Genomic DNA, 20,061 nt, shown 5'->3' with positions numbered 1-20,061 from the left:
CAGCTTCCTGTCTTCCTTTGTACTTTGGGGACAAATCTAAAAACACAATGTCAACCACAAGCTTTCTCAGTTTTCAGTTTGTTCAAATCAAAGAGATTATTTTTCAAAATCCATTTACACTATGCCATAAAACAGCGTAAGGGTCAAGAGAAAACATCTATAGCATAAAAAGTTAATTACACTGAGAATAAGTATACAATTTTTCTCAAATTTTAATACCTTCCAATCGTTCAGGTGGCAATACCTCAAGTAAGGTATCTTGACTGCATTTTGAATGCTCAATGACATTCTGATCTTGCTCTCCGTATATTGAGCGGGATTCTTTCAAAATAACAGAAGTTGGCTGAGGTTCTTTAACTCGTGCAGCAACTTCCCTAGAAAGAGAATTACTTCAATGAAAAAATCACTCAATGAGATATATAGATCAACACCAGTATACAACATCTCTATATATAAAGATTTGATAAATTCTCCCTTTAATTCCTTTGGCTCTAGGAAGTCAGCCGTTCCCATTAACACAGATGCTACAGACCTGTATATTAGCTGTAAAGGAATAAATATCAAGATTACAAGGGCTTCAGTTTAACAATCTAATTTGTGAAATAAATAGTGAAATTTAATGGAACATATGCCTCTACTTTTTCCTGCATGTTTCTTTTTCATTCCTGTAAAAAGAGGAAAAAGTATCAATGGGAAAAGGGTCTATTCCAGGCAAGTTCCACGACTCATTTGAGAGCAAGTCAAACCCTAGACAAGATTCTCCTAAATCCGCAGTATCAGCATGCCTTTTCTAACATTAAATTAGGGACTAAATCATCAAGAATATGACTTATTGACATTCCATATAGTTCTGTTAAATAACAGCTTTTATAATTCTGTGGGAAAGTTATTTTTCACTTCTGGTTTCATAGGACTTCCACATAGGCGGATAAGCTAATCATGTAAGATGTTAAAGTTTCCATGTTGAGTGAACTGAACCGTACTTTTCCTTCAGTATTTCAAATGTCAGTTTTATTTATATTTCTAAAGTCTGAAACGCAATTATTCCATGTTTTGTATTTTTTTTACTTGAATGCAATCAAGAAGCAGAATATAAGATTTAAGAGAGGGAGTCTTTGTTTTTATAGGGATATGCTGTCTACAGTGCAATTTTATCAGTAAAAACGGCGCACATTGCAGTTTCTATCAGAACAGTAGGAACAAATTTGATCTTGGTTAGAATAGCCTTTGCCACAGCTTCCAACGCTTCCACCACCTAGTAACGCTCTGTAAATTATTTCACTAATACTAGTTATTTCCTAAAAAATACAATCACTGAGGCTACAAGGAAGCTAAATTTAATAGAAATTGATGTTCCTTTCTGTATGCAAACTGCATGATACCTACTTGGAACAGATTTAAATCACTGCAAACTATTATTCACACACATGATATGAACATCATGCATTCTTTCATTAACATAATGAAAGAATCATCAGTTTAATTCTACATTATGGAATGTAAACTAGGTAAATACAAGCCAGATTCAAATAAGCCAATTAATTAATCATGCTTAGGAAATTTTTAATTAGTGTGATAACAAAACAAAGCATCATAGTTTAAAAGAAAAAAAAAATCACTTTGAAAGATTCATTCCTGTCACATACATGAAGTCAAATTAGTCAAACATCAGAATGCTGTTCATGTAGGGCTGTACAGACTATGGTAGCACTACATGGGATGCTTCTGCATAGCCTGCCGCTATACCTCTTCAGAAAACATGGAGGAGTTTTTCTAGTAGGAAATGCTGCCCGGGCTACGCTGCCAAACACTGTAAACTAACAGGCTAATGCACAGCAGAGCTCTCCAGTTACTGCCATCAAAAGGCCGCTAGTAGAAGCTGCTGCTGAGCAATTAAATTCTGACATATTCCATAATTAGCTTATAGTGCATGTAAATCTACACACTGGTATGCGCCTTTTAGGGCAGAATTAGATTTTAACTATCTCACTTACATGTCATCACGAAAGCTGAGGGCAAATCTCCCCATTGGCTCTGGATCTGACTTACTACTGTGAGAAGATCCCGATGGAGGTGAATATTTCCCTTCTAAATAGGATGCACAGATATCAGAATGCCTGTAAAGGTGGGGAAGAAAAATACACAATAGAATCATTCTAATACGCACCCCGCCCATTTTCCAAAGAATTGGAAAAAAGAATCATATTGATAGCTGCTCACCTTCTATAAGGAGAATTATTTGAATATTTTAGCATTTTCTAGCCAATCTGTATTTACAGGTACACGTATGTACCCAGAATAGTCCTCTCCAGTCTTCTGTAGTTCTTTAGGGAAATATCACATTATCGTTTTTAGTGGCTAGTGCTGTCCTATTTGGAACGCACACTTCTGTAAAGCCAGGATATAGAAGTCTGACCTTGTTAAGCCACAGGACAGCAGTTAAGTGAGCAAAGGCTTCTAGTTGTTACACTTTGCTCTACCCCTTGCTGAAAAAATCATTATAAATCGTGTTAAATTTTAATTTGTATCCATAACGCCAGTTTTTACACTACCCTTACTAAAATGAGCCAGATTCAGGTAAGTTAAATGAACAATTAATAGAATTAAGAGAACACACATGTAAAAAATATATCATTCTCTGCATGACTTAAAACTTGATTATACTAAGCTGAAGAGTTAAGATAACAATCAAGTTTCTTTTAACTCATCAGTATAAAAATTAAACTACTTTTTTAAAGGGTAATTTTAATAAAAGTTAATTACTTTATGAGGTATTAATTTAATGCAGATTTTTCACTGCTAATACAATCAACCCTACGGTGATTATTATGCTACTGATTAATAAATAGTTTTATCATCTACCAAATAATCTGTCAAAAGAATTTTTCCTCTCCAAAGCTGAATGTTTCAAACCAGTCAATTGTTTTTATATTACTAAGTGGTATTAACTGATAGTCTCACCTGTTGCCACTGCCCGTTTTACTCCTAGCAACAGTTGAAGCTGCAACAGGTAAGCCAGGATTTGAGGAAATAGTGACATTTTCAAAAAGGACACTCGCACTGCTACCCAACGAATGGTCCAAGAAGCTTGGAAACGTCTCATCGGCAATGTTTCTTACGTCTTCCATCATACTGCACAAGTTGCTTAAAATAGCACTCTGCTTGGCAACACGATCAGCCCTGGTCCAGCAGCATCTGAGAGCAGGAACAGAACAACTATACAGTTACACAAGCCACAGTAATGCTGTCAAAAATATGTTACTTATACATCACAGCCAAAATTCTTTGGCAATCGCCCCACTTTATCCACAAACGCACCTAAAAATGATTTCCAGTCCTCTGTCCCCAAGCCTTTTGGGGGCCACCGAGTTTTAGAGCCTTCTTGGACTTTCTCAAAAGAGCACCACTCCTGCAAGTTAAAGAGTACCGGCGCTGCAAGACACGCCAACCTATATTTAGCCTGTAAAGCTGCTTCGACCCGGCCAGCCCTTCCTCCATTTCCATAGTACCGAGCACCTGGGCAGCTACAAACTCCGTGAGGCGATCTTCCCGGGCCGCCGCTCGCCAGGCGACAGCCTAACGCTGCCCACCTCAGCAGGCCCAGGCCCTACTCCCGCCTCGGCACTCCGTCCATGCGGCACCACCACCCCCCTCACACACGCCCGTGGGGGCCCGGGGGTGGCACGACGGCCCCCGCCGGGGGCAGACCGGGACGGGGAAGCGGCTCGAAGCCAACGACCCCTTCTCCCCAGACAGGAAGAGATCGGCCCTACCCCTCCCGCCGCGGCCAAGATCGAGGGGAGGGTCCCGTTCCGTGTCGTCCCCCCCCTCGCCACTTGCCTGAGAGGAGACTGAGGAACCGCGGCCCAACCGCCAAAAACTTCAAACCGCCGCCGCCCCCGCCGCGCGCGCCGTCCCGCGCGCCCGCCGCCCTGCCCGGCCTCGCCCCTCCCACGCCGCCCCGCGCAGCGCCCCCTGCAGGGCGGGCGAGGCCGCGCGTGCGCAGGACCGCCGCTCCCGCCGCCACTCACCCGCCCAAACTTTCGCCTAGCCCGCGCCCGCGCTGGCAACCAATGGGAGAGCCCCAACCAATCACCGGCGGGGCACAGTTTGAGAGGGGGGCGCTGATTGGGCGAAGGGCGCGCGGCTCCGCCCCGCCGCCCGTTAGGCTGTGAGGCGGTGCGGGCGTGGGGGCTGCCCGTGGACGTTTTCGGAAGGGGAGCGGTGAAATCGGTTATTTCAGGAATTTGCTTACGGACCGGCGGGGTGCGAATCCCCGGTAGCGGCTCGGGGTCTTTTAGGGGGGCGGCGGCGGCCCCTGAGCCACCGCGTCGGCGCTGAGGTGGGACGGTGGTGAGGTGTGACCAGCCCGTCCCCGGGCGGGGCACAGCGCTGTAAAAAGGGAAAAGCTTTAGTCGGATTTACCTGTGCGGCATTTTTTACTTAATACGACAGGCATCGTGTACCTTACTGACTTTGTTTTCTGTCGTATTGTCGCTGAACGAGCCACGTAGATGAGGTTGAGCAATGTGCAGTTTATATACAGTACGTAGAATATTTTATTTCAATTTTGAAGCATAGATTTTACATTTTTTGTAAGTAGAGGACGAGAAGGCAGCAGGATGCCTTCCAAACATACGTGTACGTGTGAACGACATCGACACATCTAAATCAAATTCACTGTAGTTCCAGGACATTTTTACAATGCACTTCTTCTTCAGTGTTCCTGGTATGGAGATTGCAAAAAGCTAGGATGAGAGTGAAAAATCACACACTCAGCGTCATGAGAAGTTCATACTGTGTTCAAATATCTTCAAAACCAAGCAACAACAAAAAAAAAAAAGCCACCCAACCCAAAGCCACCTCCTGGGTACTACAAGATCCAAAAACGTACACCCTGGAAGTTCAATCCGAGATGTGCTCCAAGCACATAAACAGTATGCAGGATAATGCATGTCTTTCAGAAGAAGAAAAGGGACAGCAGCCTTACAAAGCGCTAGATACATTTGAAATACTGCAAGTACCTGCTGTAATCATCCCCTTCTGAGCCTTTCTATAACCTTCCTGCTTCCTAGGGGTTCTGCTGCTTATGTTCAAGGGCCCAGACCCTGCACAGAAGTACAGTTCACCATCTTGAGTCATGGGAGCAAAAAAGAAGAATATAATGGGAGCAAAAGAGAAGAGTGAAGAAGGAAGTGTGAGTCTGAGGAAGTGGAGGCAGGCAGTCAAGGATATGGAGTGAAAGGTCCTGGTTTGGAGAGACATCAATGCAAAACGGCAGGCAGGGGGAAAGGCAACGCATCAGCTACAAAATCAACATAAGTTCATTTGTTGAAGTCAGAGTACTCGGCCAGTCCATTGGAAACGTGACTTGTTTGCACTGAAACTCTAACAGCATGTTTTCATTAGTAAGAAGTGTGACGGTAATTAGTCAGGATATCTAATAATAATACCTGTTCAGGACAGAGGAAAATAACGTGACCATGCTGAATTAACGATGAGCAAATGCATTAAAAGCTGCAAAAAGCTGTCATTTGCTTTATTATTACCATAACTGGTTATTCTGGGCTTCAAAAGAATAACAGAAGCAAAATTAAAGAAAGGAAAAAAATGCAAGCAACAATCTTTCCCTTAGATGTGGCTTACCAAGGATAGTGTATGTAAAGAATTATCTTTTAATATATTTTACACTACTTTTTGTTACACTGCAGTAATTGAGGCATACCTGACAGACTCTGTGTCATTGTCTCACACCACAAACTTTTAGCATTATGAAACAGCAGCATATCTAGACACTGCCACCTTGCTTTTCTTGATGGCTGCTTAGGAGCCCTGTGGTTTTTTCCTGGTACAAGCAGAAGTTCGGTAAGTAAAAGATCAGTTACTGTACTGAAGAGGCAGTGACCTTTTAAAGGGTTAAGACAGAAATTCCACAACTGGCTTAAACCTTCAAAAGTGTATTCCGCTGCTTGCATACCCAGAAACAGTTTGTTCTGTTTTAGGAATGAATTCCAGAACAATAGTTTTGATCTCTTTTTTTTTTTAAAAAACTCATTCTCCCACAGAGGAATATTGTTACTTCCTTCCCCCAGTTAAACCTTGTTTTTTAATCATGTAACATTTCTGTTGTTTACCATATGATGTATGGCATGTTTTATAAAAGTTAACTTTTTGGTCAAAAGGTTTTTTGACCAAACCTGCTTTTACTAAACCTCCCCCCTGGCCCCAACCTCCCAGTTCTGTTCCTGCTGGCTGGCCTCCCTCCACACACCGTCAGCAAGCACTCCATAACACCATTGTTACCTCCCATGGTTTTTTAGTAAATTAAAACTAGATTCCTCAGAGATAAATCAAGAAACAAGCGTGGTGTTATCTGAGCGAAAATATAGCATCTGAACAAATGAAGTTTTTAGAATACAAGTAAAACTCACAGGAACTTTCTATCATTTTGGAAGAATGCAGGTTGCCTTCTCCATTACTTTATACTAACGGTCTAGTCCAGGAAGTAGCATAAGGGCTTCTGCTGCATGGAGCCCACCTTTATCCTTATTATTCAATTGCTGGAAAAGAACTGTGAGATACTTTGAAATCCAAAAACTCTAGTAGTCTCTGCAGACCTTCAGCACACCCATGAGAAAAGTCAGGGAAGGCCCTGTGGCAGAAAAATGTAACACGCAACCACCCATCCAGAATGGCACGTGACTTCACAAAAGCAAAGCTATGAGAACGGACACCTGAATAAAAAAAGGTCCTTGATGAGGAGCCTGTTGAAAAAAAAAAGCCTATTTCAAGAAAAAGCATACTAATACAGACATTTTACAATAAGTTTATTAGTCAACCACAATTATAAAATTTAAATATTTATACGGCAAGGTGGAAAATTCTTAAGTAACCAAACACTCCAAACTATTTTGCTGCAGTATACACAGGAATGGTTTTGTTTCTTTTCCGAGTTGATCAAAGGCATGTTTAATTTTGAGAATACTTTTCACATTTGTCAGTGCAATATACAAAAAGAAAAAAATTCAAGACCATACTAGACTGATTCCAAAACTAAAATGAAAAAAACAAAAAAGGACAGGCACATTGAAGTCAGCTACTCCGTAAATAGCTCGTGGTTGACACTATTTGTGTGTGTTGCCATAGTTCAAAGGGTACAGATTGTTCCTTTGAAACACAAACATAAAAAACCATGTTCCAAATGTTGTAGTTTGTTTTGCAAAACATGCATGAAGTTCCCAAATTTTTTAAAATCTTCCGTATGAGCTAAGAAATACAAAGGCAGCCAGAAATGGAAGCATTCACAAACACCAGAATAAGGCCCTTCAGAGTTTATTTAAAGTAACATGTTAAACCCCTTCATTCTCAGGTAACAGATTAAGAGGCCGAGATACACATCGTCTGCGAGGGTGAGGATACTGGAGGTTGGCAGTGTCAGCATCGCAAGAGTGCTCTATCAGAGGAGGAGGAGGAAGGAGCTGGGCATGACTGGACCATCTCGATCCAGCCCGTGGGGAATCCAGAGGGGGAAAGAAATACCTGAAACAATTAAGAAAGGAACAAAACACCAAAACAAAAAAAAAAAAACCAAATCAAAATAAAACAAAACAAAAGAAAACCAAAATAAAAAAAAGAAAAAGAGAAAGGTAGTAAATACAAGGAGAACCAAAGGGGAGAAAAGACATGCTGGAAAAAAAAAAAAAGGCTTTAGTATATCCATGCCAAAACCAATAGAACATAATAGCAGAAATCAGGGCTTGTAATTCAAAACAAGACAAATCTGGAAACTGTTCTTTAAAGGAAAGTAACACAGTCTTTTCCACTGAAGTTCATAGAAAAGAATACCATAATAATAATCCTAGTATACATTTTTACAAAAGAACAGATTGCTTTGGAAATGAAAAGGATGTTGTAGCACAGCTATTAACAGGCTTTCATTCTCCCAGAATTCCTGTGATTTGTTAACACAGCTTTTAGTAACGCTTCATTTGCGACACAAAATATACATTAAATATAATCCAAGTACATTTTCTGCATATGCATCTAATTCAGATTGACTTCACAGCACTTCTAGAATAGACGTAAAAACATTGTTGTTTTTACAATACTTTCAATTTAATAATATACATTTTACAGAGAATAACTACTTTCAATGAAATGCAGTCTTTTTATGTATTTACATTTTATCCTCAGAGTAAATTTAAGATTCCTGGTGAATGCAAGACTCGGAATTATGCCATTTTTTGTCATTTTTCTGCATTAGAACTTACCCGTAATACTTGTACATTTTAGTATAACTATATCAGATACCTACAGATTATTTCTGTCTTGTTTACAGTTCTGTGGACTTACATAAAGGAACAGCTATACAACTAAGGAAATTATGGGGCAATTCACAACAAGCTGCATTTTGGTTTAAAACTTTGTATGGCTCAAGTGTTTGCATTTTCTAGGATACTATACTTAGAGAATTTTAGTCCTCCATGGAATTATTACCATAGGAATATACAAGTACATATCAGAAAAAGCAACTTCTCTTAGGATGAAGAAAGTATAATAGTTCTTACAAAACATTTCTTTGAAGTCAGACTAAGGTATAAATGAAGCAATACCAAACTCTTAAAAGCTATCATCTGTACAATTGTCAAAACACAGTTTTCTTATTCTTTTAAAACTAACAGTTTCATATATTACAAAGGAGTTACAAACTTGTGATGTTCAGGAATCTTAATCAAATGCTGAACACTATGAAATGCAAAACAAATTAGTTACCCAAACAATTAAATGAAAAATATTTCAGTGGTCACTTCCATCCTCCCATCCCAATCAAGGACAAAAATTCTCATTTTTAGTCATGAACTAGTCTTTCAATTTGACAAGCTTACAAAAAAAATAATCTTTTGATGGAAGTTTTAGGGCTTGGGTTGTTTGTTTGTGGGTTTTTTTTTCCAAACAAGAAGCCTCTCCAAGTATTTTTCTATCAGGAGTTCCAACAGTATCAAACTGTGCAGGCTAGTACAAAAAACGTACACAACGTGTTTTAAAAAGGCTTTCTGAATGGCATTTAGTAGTTAGCAGGCTGCTGGTGTCTTGGGAGAGGTCAAACGGCGTTGGGGAGGGGAAAAAGGAGTTCGTTTTCCATTCCTGTGTGCATGCAACAAGCAGCAAAACACCAAAGTTACTCCAGTTAGCTTGGTATCAGCTCTGCTTTCTGTTAAAAAGGACATAATACAAATGGAGAATGGAAATTGTATCATAAATCGAGACACACAATTACATCAACATAACAATACAGCCCTACTGACTTATTTTCCAACAATCTACATCATCTGTTCTGAAACTATTTTGATTACAAATCCAGTTTGGTGATTGTACTTTAACAAAGTCTTCCAGATCTGGCTGTGCTTTAGCTCTTTTAAGTGTTTAAATGTATAGACACTAAAACATAACATCTATAGTCACAGACAAAATCAATTCTGTGTAGCGTACCAATTTAGTGAAATGTCAGTACATAAATCTTTATTGTAAGTGTTAATACACTAAAACAAAAGTTAGCACACTGTGTTTTAGGCTATTCACACCAATGTGATTACAAAAGAAAACATGTAGTTAAGTGCATCTTTTTTATAGTAAGGCTCAATCCTAGGACACCATGTATTTTGAAATTCCACAGCCATGGACTTAGTTCTGTAACAAAACATCAGTTTGGAGCCAAGACAGATTTATTAAAAATCAAACTAAAAAAAAACCCCACTTTCAAAATACAGAGCAATGGCGGGATAAAATAACTCTGAGAGTATAACGCTAGAAGTTTCAGTTTCACAATGGCTTACTACCCATTTCAGGGAGAGGAGAAGAGCAACCAGGGGGGTAGGGAAGGGTCATCTTCCTGGCAGCAGCACAGTCTTGGATAAGGAAGACCGTGAAACCACACCCTCTGCTACAGGGGTATAAAACAGCCTGGATCTCCCTACTGGAGCCCAAGCAAATACACTTACATGGCTTTGGACATCACATTTCCAAGACAGGACTGCATTTCAGCATTTTTTTGCTACACTGTAAGTGGCGCCTGGAACCAGATGACCAGTATCACTTTGTCCTCCTTTCCTGATGAAGACTTGGCCCGTTACCACCTCTTGTTCCCCCATTTATCTTGTGAGGAAAACATGGAAGCCCTTCTCTGTTCAACACAGCTAGGGATCTGGAAGCCAGAACTGCCATCCAGGACTGACTACTTAAAGGATATTCTCCAAAAATCAAATTGTTGTAGTACTTTACAGATGTGCATTTTAAACTGAAAAAAAGATGTATTAGTAGCTACACGTGGATGGAAATGGAGGCTATTTTGAAGAAAAAAAAAAAAAAAAAAAAAAAGAAGGGTGGCCACAAAACTCAGAAGCTGCTGCTATGGAATTTGACCACATCTAGTCCTTACATAGGACACATGCTGTTAACATTGATTGTACACGCTCTGATGTGCAAATGTGGGGCTCAGTGTATTTCTAGGTTTCAGCGTGCACAAATTTAAAATGGTTTTCAGAAGAGGCAATTAAATTTACCTACTAAACAGCAATCGCTACAGAATAAAAACGTAACAGAGAAAGCAAATTAATCTGCTGTAAGAATGTCATATAAGGAAGATTAAAAAAAAACAACTTTCATTCAATTGATGTTACATCTGCAAAAATGCAAGTAAACTAACACTAGTATATGATTGTTGAAACAATACATTACAAAATATCTTTTCCTCCTTCCTTTCTGCTACATTATCCCAGTGAAAAACAGAATTTATTGCTGGCATTTCTGCTTCACTTTTAAACATGCATCTAAAATAAAAGGGCAATTACAGAGCAGTATAATGAAGTTTCTCCTTGTTTGAAACTTTTTTAGAAAAGTTATTTTTAATAATGTGAAAGGACTAAAAGTGAAAACAGCTGTTTACATTGCTTATTTATACAGAATGATTCAGTATGGCTTATGGTTTTGTTCATTTTCCTCTTAACACTGGCATAAGAGACACCATCACAGGGAAAAACTAGAAGAGCTTGTAGAAGTATTCATGTAATAAATTGCACTGCACATTAAAAAAAAATTATAAAACAAACACAAAAGCTGAGTGAAATTAAGCAGATTCAAAGAAGAGACTGAAATTCAGTGTCTCTACTAATTAACCTACCTGCTGGCAGATGATCCATTTAGTGAATTCTGTAGACTTGTATTGGCTGAACCTAGAGAGGCATTAAAAATTCCCTGCTGAGAACTACCATTCACCGGACTCCCGTTACCTTTCAGTATACCAGTACACTTCCAGTTGTCCATGTAATTAGCTGCAAATATAGATACATAAAACCTCTTAGTTTCTCTTCTGAAGTTCCGCGTTTGATAGAATTATGATGTTTCAACTGCTACACACCTGGTGAGAATTAGAATTGAACTGCAATACCAATATATAAATTCCAAACAGCTTTGGATCTGTCCCTTTAGCTGCCTGACATTCTCTACCTATCCACTATTTAAAACTCAGTTTTGTTCAGTAGCAAGAATGAGTTTCCTTTATTAAAATACTGAGGAAGAAATGAGAATGGATGAGGAAGCTGCCACTGTTTTGTTGTTGCTTTTGGAAATATAAACAGGAAAAAGCCAGTTCGCCTGAACGTTGTGACCGAACATAGATTTTCTGGTTTTGGCATCAGGCAAAGATAGTAATCCAGTACATATGTTAATTTTAAAAGTGACAACTTTACATAACTCTAATCTGGTGAAACAATTTGAGGGCACAGTAACAACTATTCACAGCAGCCTAAATCATGCAAATGTTCCAGCACAGAAAGTTACTTCCTTTTCTAAAATGTAAATAGAAATATAAAAATCTATCATTCGCAAACCTAAAATGAACTTTTACTCAAAAATTATTTTTTTGAGTAAAATTTCTCAAGTATATTCAGCGTACTACAAAGCTAATGCATTTCAGGTGGGTGACCTTACCCTTCCAGAGCCTAACACAGCCATCATCACCAGAGGAGGCAAGCACTGTGCCTGTGATATTCCAGCTCACTCGCCACACCTGGGAGTTGTGATTATCAAACTGTGCCACAATATGAATTTCAAATTTTGTTAATCCTCCAGATGAAGTCAATTCTTTCCTGTTTAAGAGAAAAGCGACAGTTCTGCACACAACTGTTCAAAGGTCTGGGCTTCAACATGATGACAAAAAGAGAGGACTGTATTTTTCAAGGAGTTTGTATAACAATTGTTACTAGATAAAGAGTATTACGAGGTATTCAGAGAAAAGTACAGACTTGCTCACAACCTTGTTATCTTAAAAATCAGGCTGCTAAAAAAACAATCCTGCATACATCAAGTTACTACTTTTGTTTTGCAGATACTAGGAAAATAAGACTATACAGTATGCACCACATCATCACTGAACTATCTTCCTTTTAAGCTCACCTTAGAGGTTTTAGTGTGAAAATTCGTACATCTTTGGTTGCTACAGCTAAGATGTGGAAGGATCTTCCCAGATTTGGAGCAAATGCAATATCATGTACAGGATCTGTGACTGTCATCAGAGCTTCCGCTTTTGCGTATTTCCTGTACAGCATAAGAAATTAACCTTTAGTGCCATCAAAATTGCTAGTGATGCAAATTATATAAAACATAGTGGAACAGGGAAAAAGGGGTTAATATACATGATAAGACTTGCAAAAATAAAAATATTTTCATCCCATGAATCTAATTTTAATAATAATTACTAGCCGATTTCTTCAGAAATTGAATATACCACATACAGTAACTACTAACAGTATACTAAAATCATACAACAAAGCAAGGACTGCGGTACAAATAAGATTTTTGTCTACAGTTGGAAGAGGAAAATAAAAACATTCTTCTACTCACAAATCTAAAGGGAATTTATATCTTAGTAACTTACTAAATTTTCTGTGTTTGTAAGCAGACCATGGCTATCTGACTCCTTCGCTGGATGATAAACATATATTCCATTTTCTATTTACCACCAGATGAGTTACAACTTTTCTTTATTGTTAATGCACAGAGAACATTGTCCAAAGCCTGACATAAATCCACAAAACACCTTGGCTTCTTTCCCACACCCATCACCCCAAATGAAACACAAGTTCTCTATCATCATTTAATTGGAAGTCATTGTGCACACACTTCCTGGCCTTTTCTGGTTCTGAATTCTTAACTGTACAAACTGAACTTCTACAGAATGCTAGTAATTCACAGGACCTTCCATCATTATAAACATGCTTTTAAAAGCATTTCAAGATCACCTTGAACAAAACAGTGCCTACTGCAACACAATTCAAAATTCAGCTTTGCCCTATCAATTCCTTGTGCAAAATTAAGTATACAAGTAGAAACAGAGAAAGCAATTCTCCCTTTAAAATGCTGATAAGAACACTGGCATTTCTGCACTGAGACAAAACAATATTATCAATATTGTGTCTGTTAACATCAGTCACCATTCCGAGGTCTCTCTCTCTCCTTTCCCATCCAATGGCTCAGAGATGGAATTAAGGTATTATTTACTACTCCACATCTAATAACAGGAATAAAATAAAATGCCTTGTATTACAAACTACTTTAAGATCCCACAAATGTTCTATATTACCATTTATCATACCTGGTATTTTCATTATATTCATAAATTTGAACCTTAGCCAATATATTTGGACTGTTGTCATCACTTCCTACAGCTATCATTGGAGAATGTGCTCGAGAGCTGAAAGGTGAAAATAAATACTGTTATATTTACAAACAATTCCACAGAAAGTACACCAAGCCATCTGTTAAATTTCAGACATATTATATATAAAGAAAACAAGACAGTAACAAAAAAAAATTACAAGGAAAAAAAAATCACAAGGAAACATGAGTAAGTTCATTCAGAGTTACCAGTACAAGCTCTATTCTGTTGTTTGGAAAGCCCACTTTATACACCCACTAAGGTGAAATCATCAGGGAACATTATTCCGCAGTTCAAGATGATGCTCCCATTTTATACATGCATCTCCAGTCCAGTATTTGCCACAAGTTTCATGGCAGAGTCTGCATTCTTTGCAGTACTTATAACGATTGATTTAGTGGAATTTCATTCAGGTTTTGTAATACAGATTACAAATGCTAAATGTAGATGAGTTATAGTTTTTAAATCAACTTTTAACCCCACTCCATGCATTAAAGTGAAATCCTGTATTCTGAGCCTTCAGCACAGACTACTACTAATGAATAGAATAACTGGATGAGCAGGACATAGACCAGTACATCTACAGGGAAAGCCATTAAGTGCTTCTGGACAAACAGAATCCAAAGTAGTTCATGCCTGAATGGTTTTTCCCTTCCTGTTACTGCTGGGGGAGGATGTGAGATGGGAAGCGAAGGAGAACCTCTGCTTGTATGTGTTCTTCTGGGTAGGGACTACCCAACCAAACTCCTCTCTGATTCCTTCCTGTTCAGGCAGGTTAGGTATATCATTGAGCCCCTGAGGATATAAACTAAAAGAACAACTCTTTAGGCTTTTTATTTGTGCTAGCAAGACTCTTGTTCCCAGTATTCTGTTCCACTGGCAAGGGTGCGCGTCCTTGTTAGAGTGGTCAAGATTATTACCTATTGCAACATCTTACTTAAGGAAAGAAGAGACAGGAATTGTCCCTTTATAAGCACTTTCTCTTATGAAAATTCCAGTTAAGTTTTGTGGGAAAAATAAAGAGCACTCCGTAGCTCTTTAGCTCATTACTTCTTAAAATAATCAAGCTGGAAATATTTCCTCACAGAGCACATGAGGACTTTTTCTAACACTTCTCTAGCTCCGCCAAACTTGCTTTATTAAAAGAAATGTTAGCAGCTTTCTTTCAGATCTGAGTAATGTACACCTAGCCTTCTCCATGCATGTTTTTAGGATTTATTCTACGAAATTTCAGAACTAACTCTTAGGATCTTCTCCTTACACAGTCCTAAAGCAAAACCTACAGTTCTAGTAGCATACCTTGAAGGATTCCAAGAAATACAACTGCAGCTTAGCTTGCATGAGATTTCATGCTGCAGTGACCACTGACTGAGATTCATCACATCTGGAGCTTCATAAATCCTTACAACTCCATCTGCTGAACAGGTTGCTAACATAAGACCCATATGCTTGGGAGCAAACTTCACATCTGTAACAGATGTCCTACTGTCTACTAGAGTGGTCCTCTTTACCTGCAAAGAAAGGCAGAAATTCTTGAAGGAAGTACTAGAAATTTCCATCAAAAATTTATTCCCTAAGGAAGGCTAATGAAAGTCAGACAGTATAATTTCATAGGGTCACTTACCTCTTCCACCAAAACCTTTAAAAAAAAATAAAATCTTTATACGCCAATGAATTGGAGAAATGACAGATCATTGCACTGATGGAATTTCAAGCATAAAGAGATATACTCACAGGGGTATCAAAGTTCTGATACCAAGAAGAGTTGATTAGATTATGCTATTCAGGAAAAAAAAAAAAACAACCAACACATAAGTACAAAATACAAGAGTATTGTCAGCAAGCAGTTTGAAACTGTCCTCTTCATTCATACTGGTGACAATATTATCTGCGATGCCTAGCAACACCGCTTTCTAATTTCAGTGCTGCTGAAGTTTACCACAAAGCATTTTCCAACAGAAGCATCAAAACAAGAAGTATTTTTGATAAGGGAATGGGCGAATACAGCAGCCATTTGATAGGAAGATCAGCTAGCGTGAAAGAGGAAAAAATTGTAAACATTTGCTTTTCAAATTGTCTCCTCGCCTGCCAAGAAAGTATGAGTTGGAGCTGAAAACTATGCATCGCAACTGCCCCCTGCACACGGAAGTCAGCTTTCATACCCCACTGGGTGCCTACGGTCCTGACAACCCGACTCTTCACAATTACGTATTTTAATGCTAGAAAAGTTTAGTACATAGTAGAAAACTGTAGACATTTTAGCAACATAAAACAAAATATTAGAGACAGGTATACCGAGTTATGTAAGATTACACATGAAGAACAGCTGCAAAATAATCTGTTTAAATCTAAAATTCCCTTGATGAAATGCTACCCAGAAAATCCACTTCCGAGCAAGCTATTTCCCCCCAAAACTTGATCTATTGTTTGAAAGGTGAAAAAGAACAGCATGAGACAGTTTCAAATGAGCTTTTGTCACAGAAGAAAAAACCCCACAACTTCAATTCTACTGTAGGTGGGAATTCATGTCTGCAAGCTGTTTGCCAGGGCACCTATGGTAGTGGCCTGAATGAAGTGCAACTGATTAATTGTAAATGAGTTAATAGTAATTGGACTGAATGTCGCCATTTATCTGTCTTCCCCAAATGCTTTAAAAATACTTACCTCACATTGAAATATTGCCACAAATTAACAAAACATAGGCAAAATCAGGAACACTTTATATTAACAGAAGAAAACAGGCTGCTTTCTCTGTTTCAGAGAAACAAAGTACGTTGCAAAACCAGAAACGTCCAGGAACTTGGTATTTAGAAAAGTTTTCATGTTCAGTCTTCTATTTAATTCCGGAATTTAAACAGTTTAAAGCTTCAGACCATTATGATAAGCAAACAAACCAATGAGGCACAGTAAATCTTTTTATATGAGAAATATAGAAACTCCAATTAATATGTTAAAGTCTTACCCAGTGACTCTGGCCTCGGAGTTTATCATTTGACTCTCCTACTATTTCTTCCCACACCGCTGCTGTTCTATCAAAAGAGCAGGAAGCCAGGACCTGCCCAAATTCAGGATGGGCCCATGTCACACGCCATACAGATCCACTATGTGTCTGCAAGATAACACCAAAACACGACAGAGACACATACTTACTGTATTAGTCCAAGCGATCATACATTTTCATGACTTTCTGCAGAAGTAAATTCTAGGAATAAGTAAGACTATTCCTTTGAAACCTATGTTGTTTTCTAAAGCTCAAAGTAACGCAGCAGCTGTTGCAATTGTTTATTCCTATAAGCACTGCAAAGTTTTGTTGCTACTCGTTAATGGCTAAAAAATACTTATTACAAGCGTATTTCAAGGCATTATTTATTACTCCTTTAAACAGTAAGTTTCAATCTAAGCTTCTGCCTTGACAGAAAAAGTACAGCTTTGTTTTCAATTTTCAGCCATTACTATGCTCAATTCTAGCTTGCCTGTACTTTTCCAAAGCATATGCAGAGCATTACTTATCTTCTTTTTTTATATGAAACTCCTCTTTCACACCTAATCAAACTAATGCTTCTTTTTTTAGGGAAGGGGAATTTAACAGCTTCACCTGCATTTCCATTTACAGAGATTACTGCATTGTGGTCCTACTAAATACAAGTTTAAGGACAATTCAGAAGCTGAATGCACTAATTATCCTGATGAAGCAGAGTCTCTATATGACAGTTTTCAGAAAGGTTTTGAGGAAAAAAAAAAAGACGTCAGATGTTGTAACATTTAATAACCAGACAGATCTCTTCCTTTTTCTTTTTTTTCCTCCTTTTTTTTTTAAACACAAGTCTCACAATATGCAAAAAGGAAATATTCAACTAAAAATGAAGGTACTGTTTTCCAACTCCCTAGACACCAGTTACTGCTATGTCTACTGATAACAAAGTCTGCCAACACAACTAATAACATGAGACTGCATGCTAGCCTCTGCTTTAAGTGAGAGGCATTACAGATGCTTTATAAAAGCAGAGAAAAAGTATTTTACCGTAATAAATACAAGATTACAAACCAAAAGTATGTCTACAAGTCATCAAAAAATATGTTTCTTCAGAAACAAAGTAGAAATTATAACTGTAATTTTTTAAATACAAACCTTCCAGCTGGCAGTGCAATGCCAATCCCCATTTTCACTTTTATCCCAGACCTATTGAGAAATGAAAATACAATCATATGAGTTATATATAAAGCTTACTAAGTAATACTACAAGGCACAGCCATTAAAAAATATATAATATATACAGCACTAACCATTTTCATCCAGAAATCTCTACCTGCCTGCCTCAGCACACAACTGCACTTCACTCGACCTTGAAAATATTCCTACTACAGGTAGGAAGAACAGGCATAAACCTGCAAAATCCACTACGGTATGAAGTTTGTCTTTTTTAAAGAAAGAAGGTAATTATTCACAGAGTATAAATTATTCACAGAAATAAATCATTACAATTCTCAACTCTTCATTCACTTGGTTCCATGAGTACGCTACTCAGTTTCACCCTAGAGGCGCCATGGCTCTCACCACGGCACGTGCTCAAATCTGGTTGCAACAGCCTGATGCAGCTCCTAGCAATCGTCCTGAACACAGAGCAGGGCAGCAAAAAGAAAATCAAGCTAGTGGGAGAACAGATCTTGTTTCTAATATTCCTGCCTTGATTTATAACCACATGCAAGTCACTTAACCTGTTTTTCTCGTGATTTCCCATACATCTTTACCATATTTATGACTTTTTTTCTGAAAAATTGTGGACGATTTCATGAATATAACCAGATTAGAGACACCTCTAGATGCCTGGTATCCAATCCTGTTTGTCACTCATTCACTATATAACTTTACTGAAAATCACCTCACTTTTGCCATTCTAGATCCCCTAATACAACCTTGTTTGTAACCATCACAGCCCAACTTCATGATCTCCCTGACTGCCATTCTGCAGGGCCCAACTAGTGAGAATGGGACAGATACACCACTGCTGTTTTACAAGTGTTGTAAAATTCTGGTTAGAGTAAGACTTCTCAAGGGAGTCTCGTAACAGATAGTGTTATGACTGGAAAGTAAGGTTACACTGCTAAAGAGCATACTTTTTGAGTTCTACCTATGTCTTGGCATCTTTCTTAAGAACATTCTTTTTAGGCTGCAAGCTTTATGCAGTTGTTCCAGATCAAAGACTGACATGGTTTTGGCTTACCTTTTGGGGGACAGTGGTGGTGCTTTGTTTGCTTTTTAACACATGGTCAGGGAGAAGGGGCTGCTCACATGTTTTTAATCCCGACCTATGTTTTTGACACAGCTTTCTGCAGAAAAGTAATTTTCTCAACCTTATACCTGCTCTAACAAACGATATGGCTGCTCTTCGCAAATGAGAATCACAGAATGGTTTAGGTTGGAAAGGACCTTAAAGATCATCTAGTTCCAACCCCCCTGCCATGGGCAGGGACACCTCCCACTAGACCAGCTTGCCCAAAGCCCCATCCAGCCTGGCCTTGAACACTTCCAGGGATGGGGCATCCATAACTTCTCTGGGCAACCTGTTCCAGTGCCTCACCACCCTCACAGTAAAAATTTTTTCCTAATATCTCATATAAATCTACCCCTTTTCAGTTTGAAGGCATTACTCCTCATCCTCTCACTACATGCCCTTGTAACATTACATTTCTTAAACCTAACCGCCAACTCCTGAATTTTTGTCCATCTTCTCACTACGTGCAAAAACAAAAAAAAAGTGGAAAAAGCATAAAAATAATTTTCCGTTTACTACGATTTGCTCTAAAGGGATGTAAAACCATGGCTCACGGTGTTTTACAGTTTCCCGAATCTGCCAGAGCACAGGCAGAAACGTTTCGGCCTTTTTTGCTTATTGGTACTTCGTCATGAAACAGCGGCTTCTTCCCTGAGCGTCGGACAACGGCGGGACGCGGCCATTCGGTCTCCGAGGCGGCGGGGCCGGGACGGGGCTCAACCTTCCTCCCCCCCGGAGGGGCCCGCCGAGGGCGGAAGGCCGAGCCCCGGCCCGGCCCCGCCGCCCCGGGGAGCCCGGAGCGCTGCTCGGCCCGGTAGGCCGCGCTACCGCCCCCCCGCTCCGCCCGCCTTCCCTCAACCCAACAAGGCCGCGTCGGTCTCCCCGCTCACTTTAACGCTCTGATCGCTGGAGCAGGTCGCCATGCGCCGGCCGTGGAAGTCGAAGGAGACATCGTGGATGAGGTCGCGGTGATCCGCCGCGATGCTGCGCGCCACAAACATCGCCCCCCGCGGCGGCGCGGTCGCCACGGCGCGGTGGCTCGCTCGGTCCAGGCGCGCGCCCGCCTCACGCGGCGGG

At 39.3% G+C, this 20,061-nt stretch overlaps 2 protein-coding genes across 8 annotated transcripts in view; both read right to left on the bottom strand.

Moving 5' to 3' along the window:
• CEP192 (centrosomal protein 192) overlaps positions 1-3,940 on the bottom strand; it is a 79,147-nt gene extending 75,207 nt beyond the window's left edge. For 3 of the 5 annotated variants that reach the window (XR_008464751.1, XM_054190616.1, XM_054190615.1), the window contains exons 1-3: positions 2,962-3,268; positions 1,995-2,117; positions 220-374 (exon numbers count right to left, since the gene is read on the bottom strand). Coding sequence is in view for 4 of the 5 variants with exons in the window: in XM_054190616.1 (XP_054046591.1) it covers positions 220-374; positions 1,995-2,117; positions 2,962-3,131 (448 nt within the window). In the remaining variant the exon portion in view is untranslated. Of the gene's footprint in view, positions 1-219; positions 375-1,994; positions 2,118-2,961; positions 3,269-3,318; positions 3,716-3,840 lie in introns of those variants that run through there. The other 2 variants (XM_054190614.1, XM_054190612.1) reach the window with 2 other exon arrangements.
• A 2,870-nt stretch (positions 3,941-6,810) lies between these two features.
• On the bottom strand, positions 6,811-20,061 carry SEH1L (SEH1 like nucleoporin). Of its 3 annotated transcripts, none has more exons than XM_054192038.1 (9): positions 19,875-20,061; positions 17,841-17,891; positions 16,674-16,820; positions 15,011-15,222; positions 13,649-13,747; positions 12,451-12,591; positions 11,986-12,143; positions 11,177-11,327; positions 6,811-7,539 (listed from the first exon to the last, which is right to left on the bottom strand). In XM_054192038.1, exons 1-9 carry the CDS (start codon positions 19,983-19,985, stop codon positions 7,350-7,352), a joined length of 1,260 nt encoding a protein of 419 aa, XP_054048013.1. In that variant the 5' UTR covers positions 19,986-20,061; the 3' UTR covers positions 6,811-7,349. The 3 variants fall into 3 exon arrangements, with proteins under 3 accessions (XP_054048013.1, XP_054048014.1, XP_054048012.1); XM_054192039.1 differs by having other exon boundaries at positions 7,317-9,211; XM_054192037.1 differs by lacking the exon at positions 6,811-7,539 and adding an exon at positions 9,218-10,294.

The sequence above is a fragment of the Rissa tridactyla genome, chromosome 2, assembly GCF_028500815.1.
Source record: "Rissa tridactyla isolate bRisTri1 chromosome 2, bRisTri1.patW.cur.20221130, whole genome shotgun sequence".
In the NCBI taxonomy this organism is placed as follows: Eukaryota; Metazoa; Chordata; class Aves; order Charadriiformes; family Laridae; genus Rissa; species Rissa tridactyla.
The sequence above is the reverse complement of the archived record's forward strand: the minus strand, read 5'-3'. Positions and strand labels throughout refer to the sequence as shown.

Excerpts from the sequence above, each read along its gene's own strand:
- SEH1L (XM_054192037.1), bottom strand. The coding sequence starts at position 19,985 with ATGTTTGTGGCGCGCAGCATCGCGGCGGATCACCGCGACCTCATCCAC. Across the intron at positions 15,223-16,673 it reads TCCGAGGCCAGAGTCACTGG|GTAAAGAGGACCACTCTAGT; the intron begins GTAAGACTTTAA and ends CTTTCTTTGCAG. Across the intron at positions 13,748-15,010 it reads ATTTCTTGGAATCCTTCAAG|CTCTCGAGCACATTCTCCAA; the intron begins GTATGCTACTAG and ends TTCACCTTTCAG.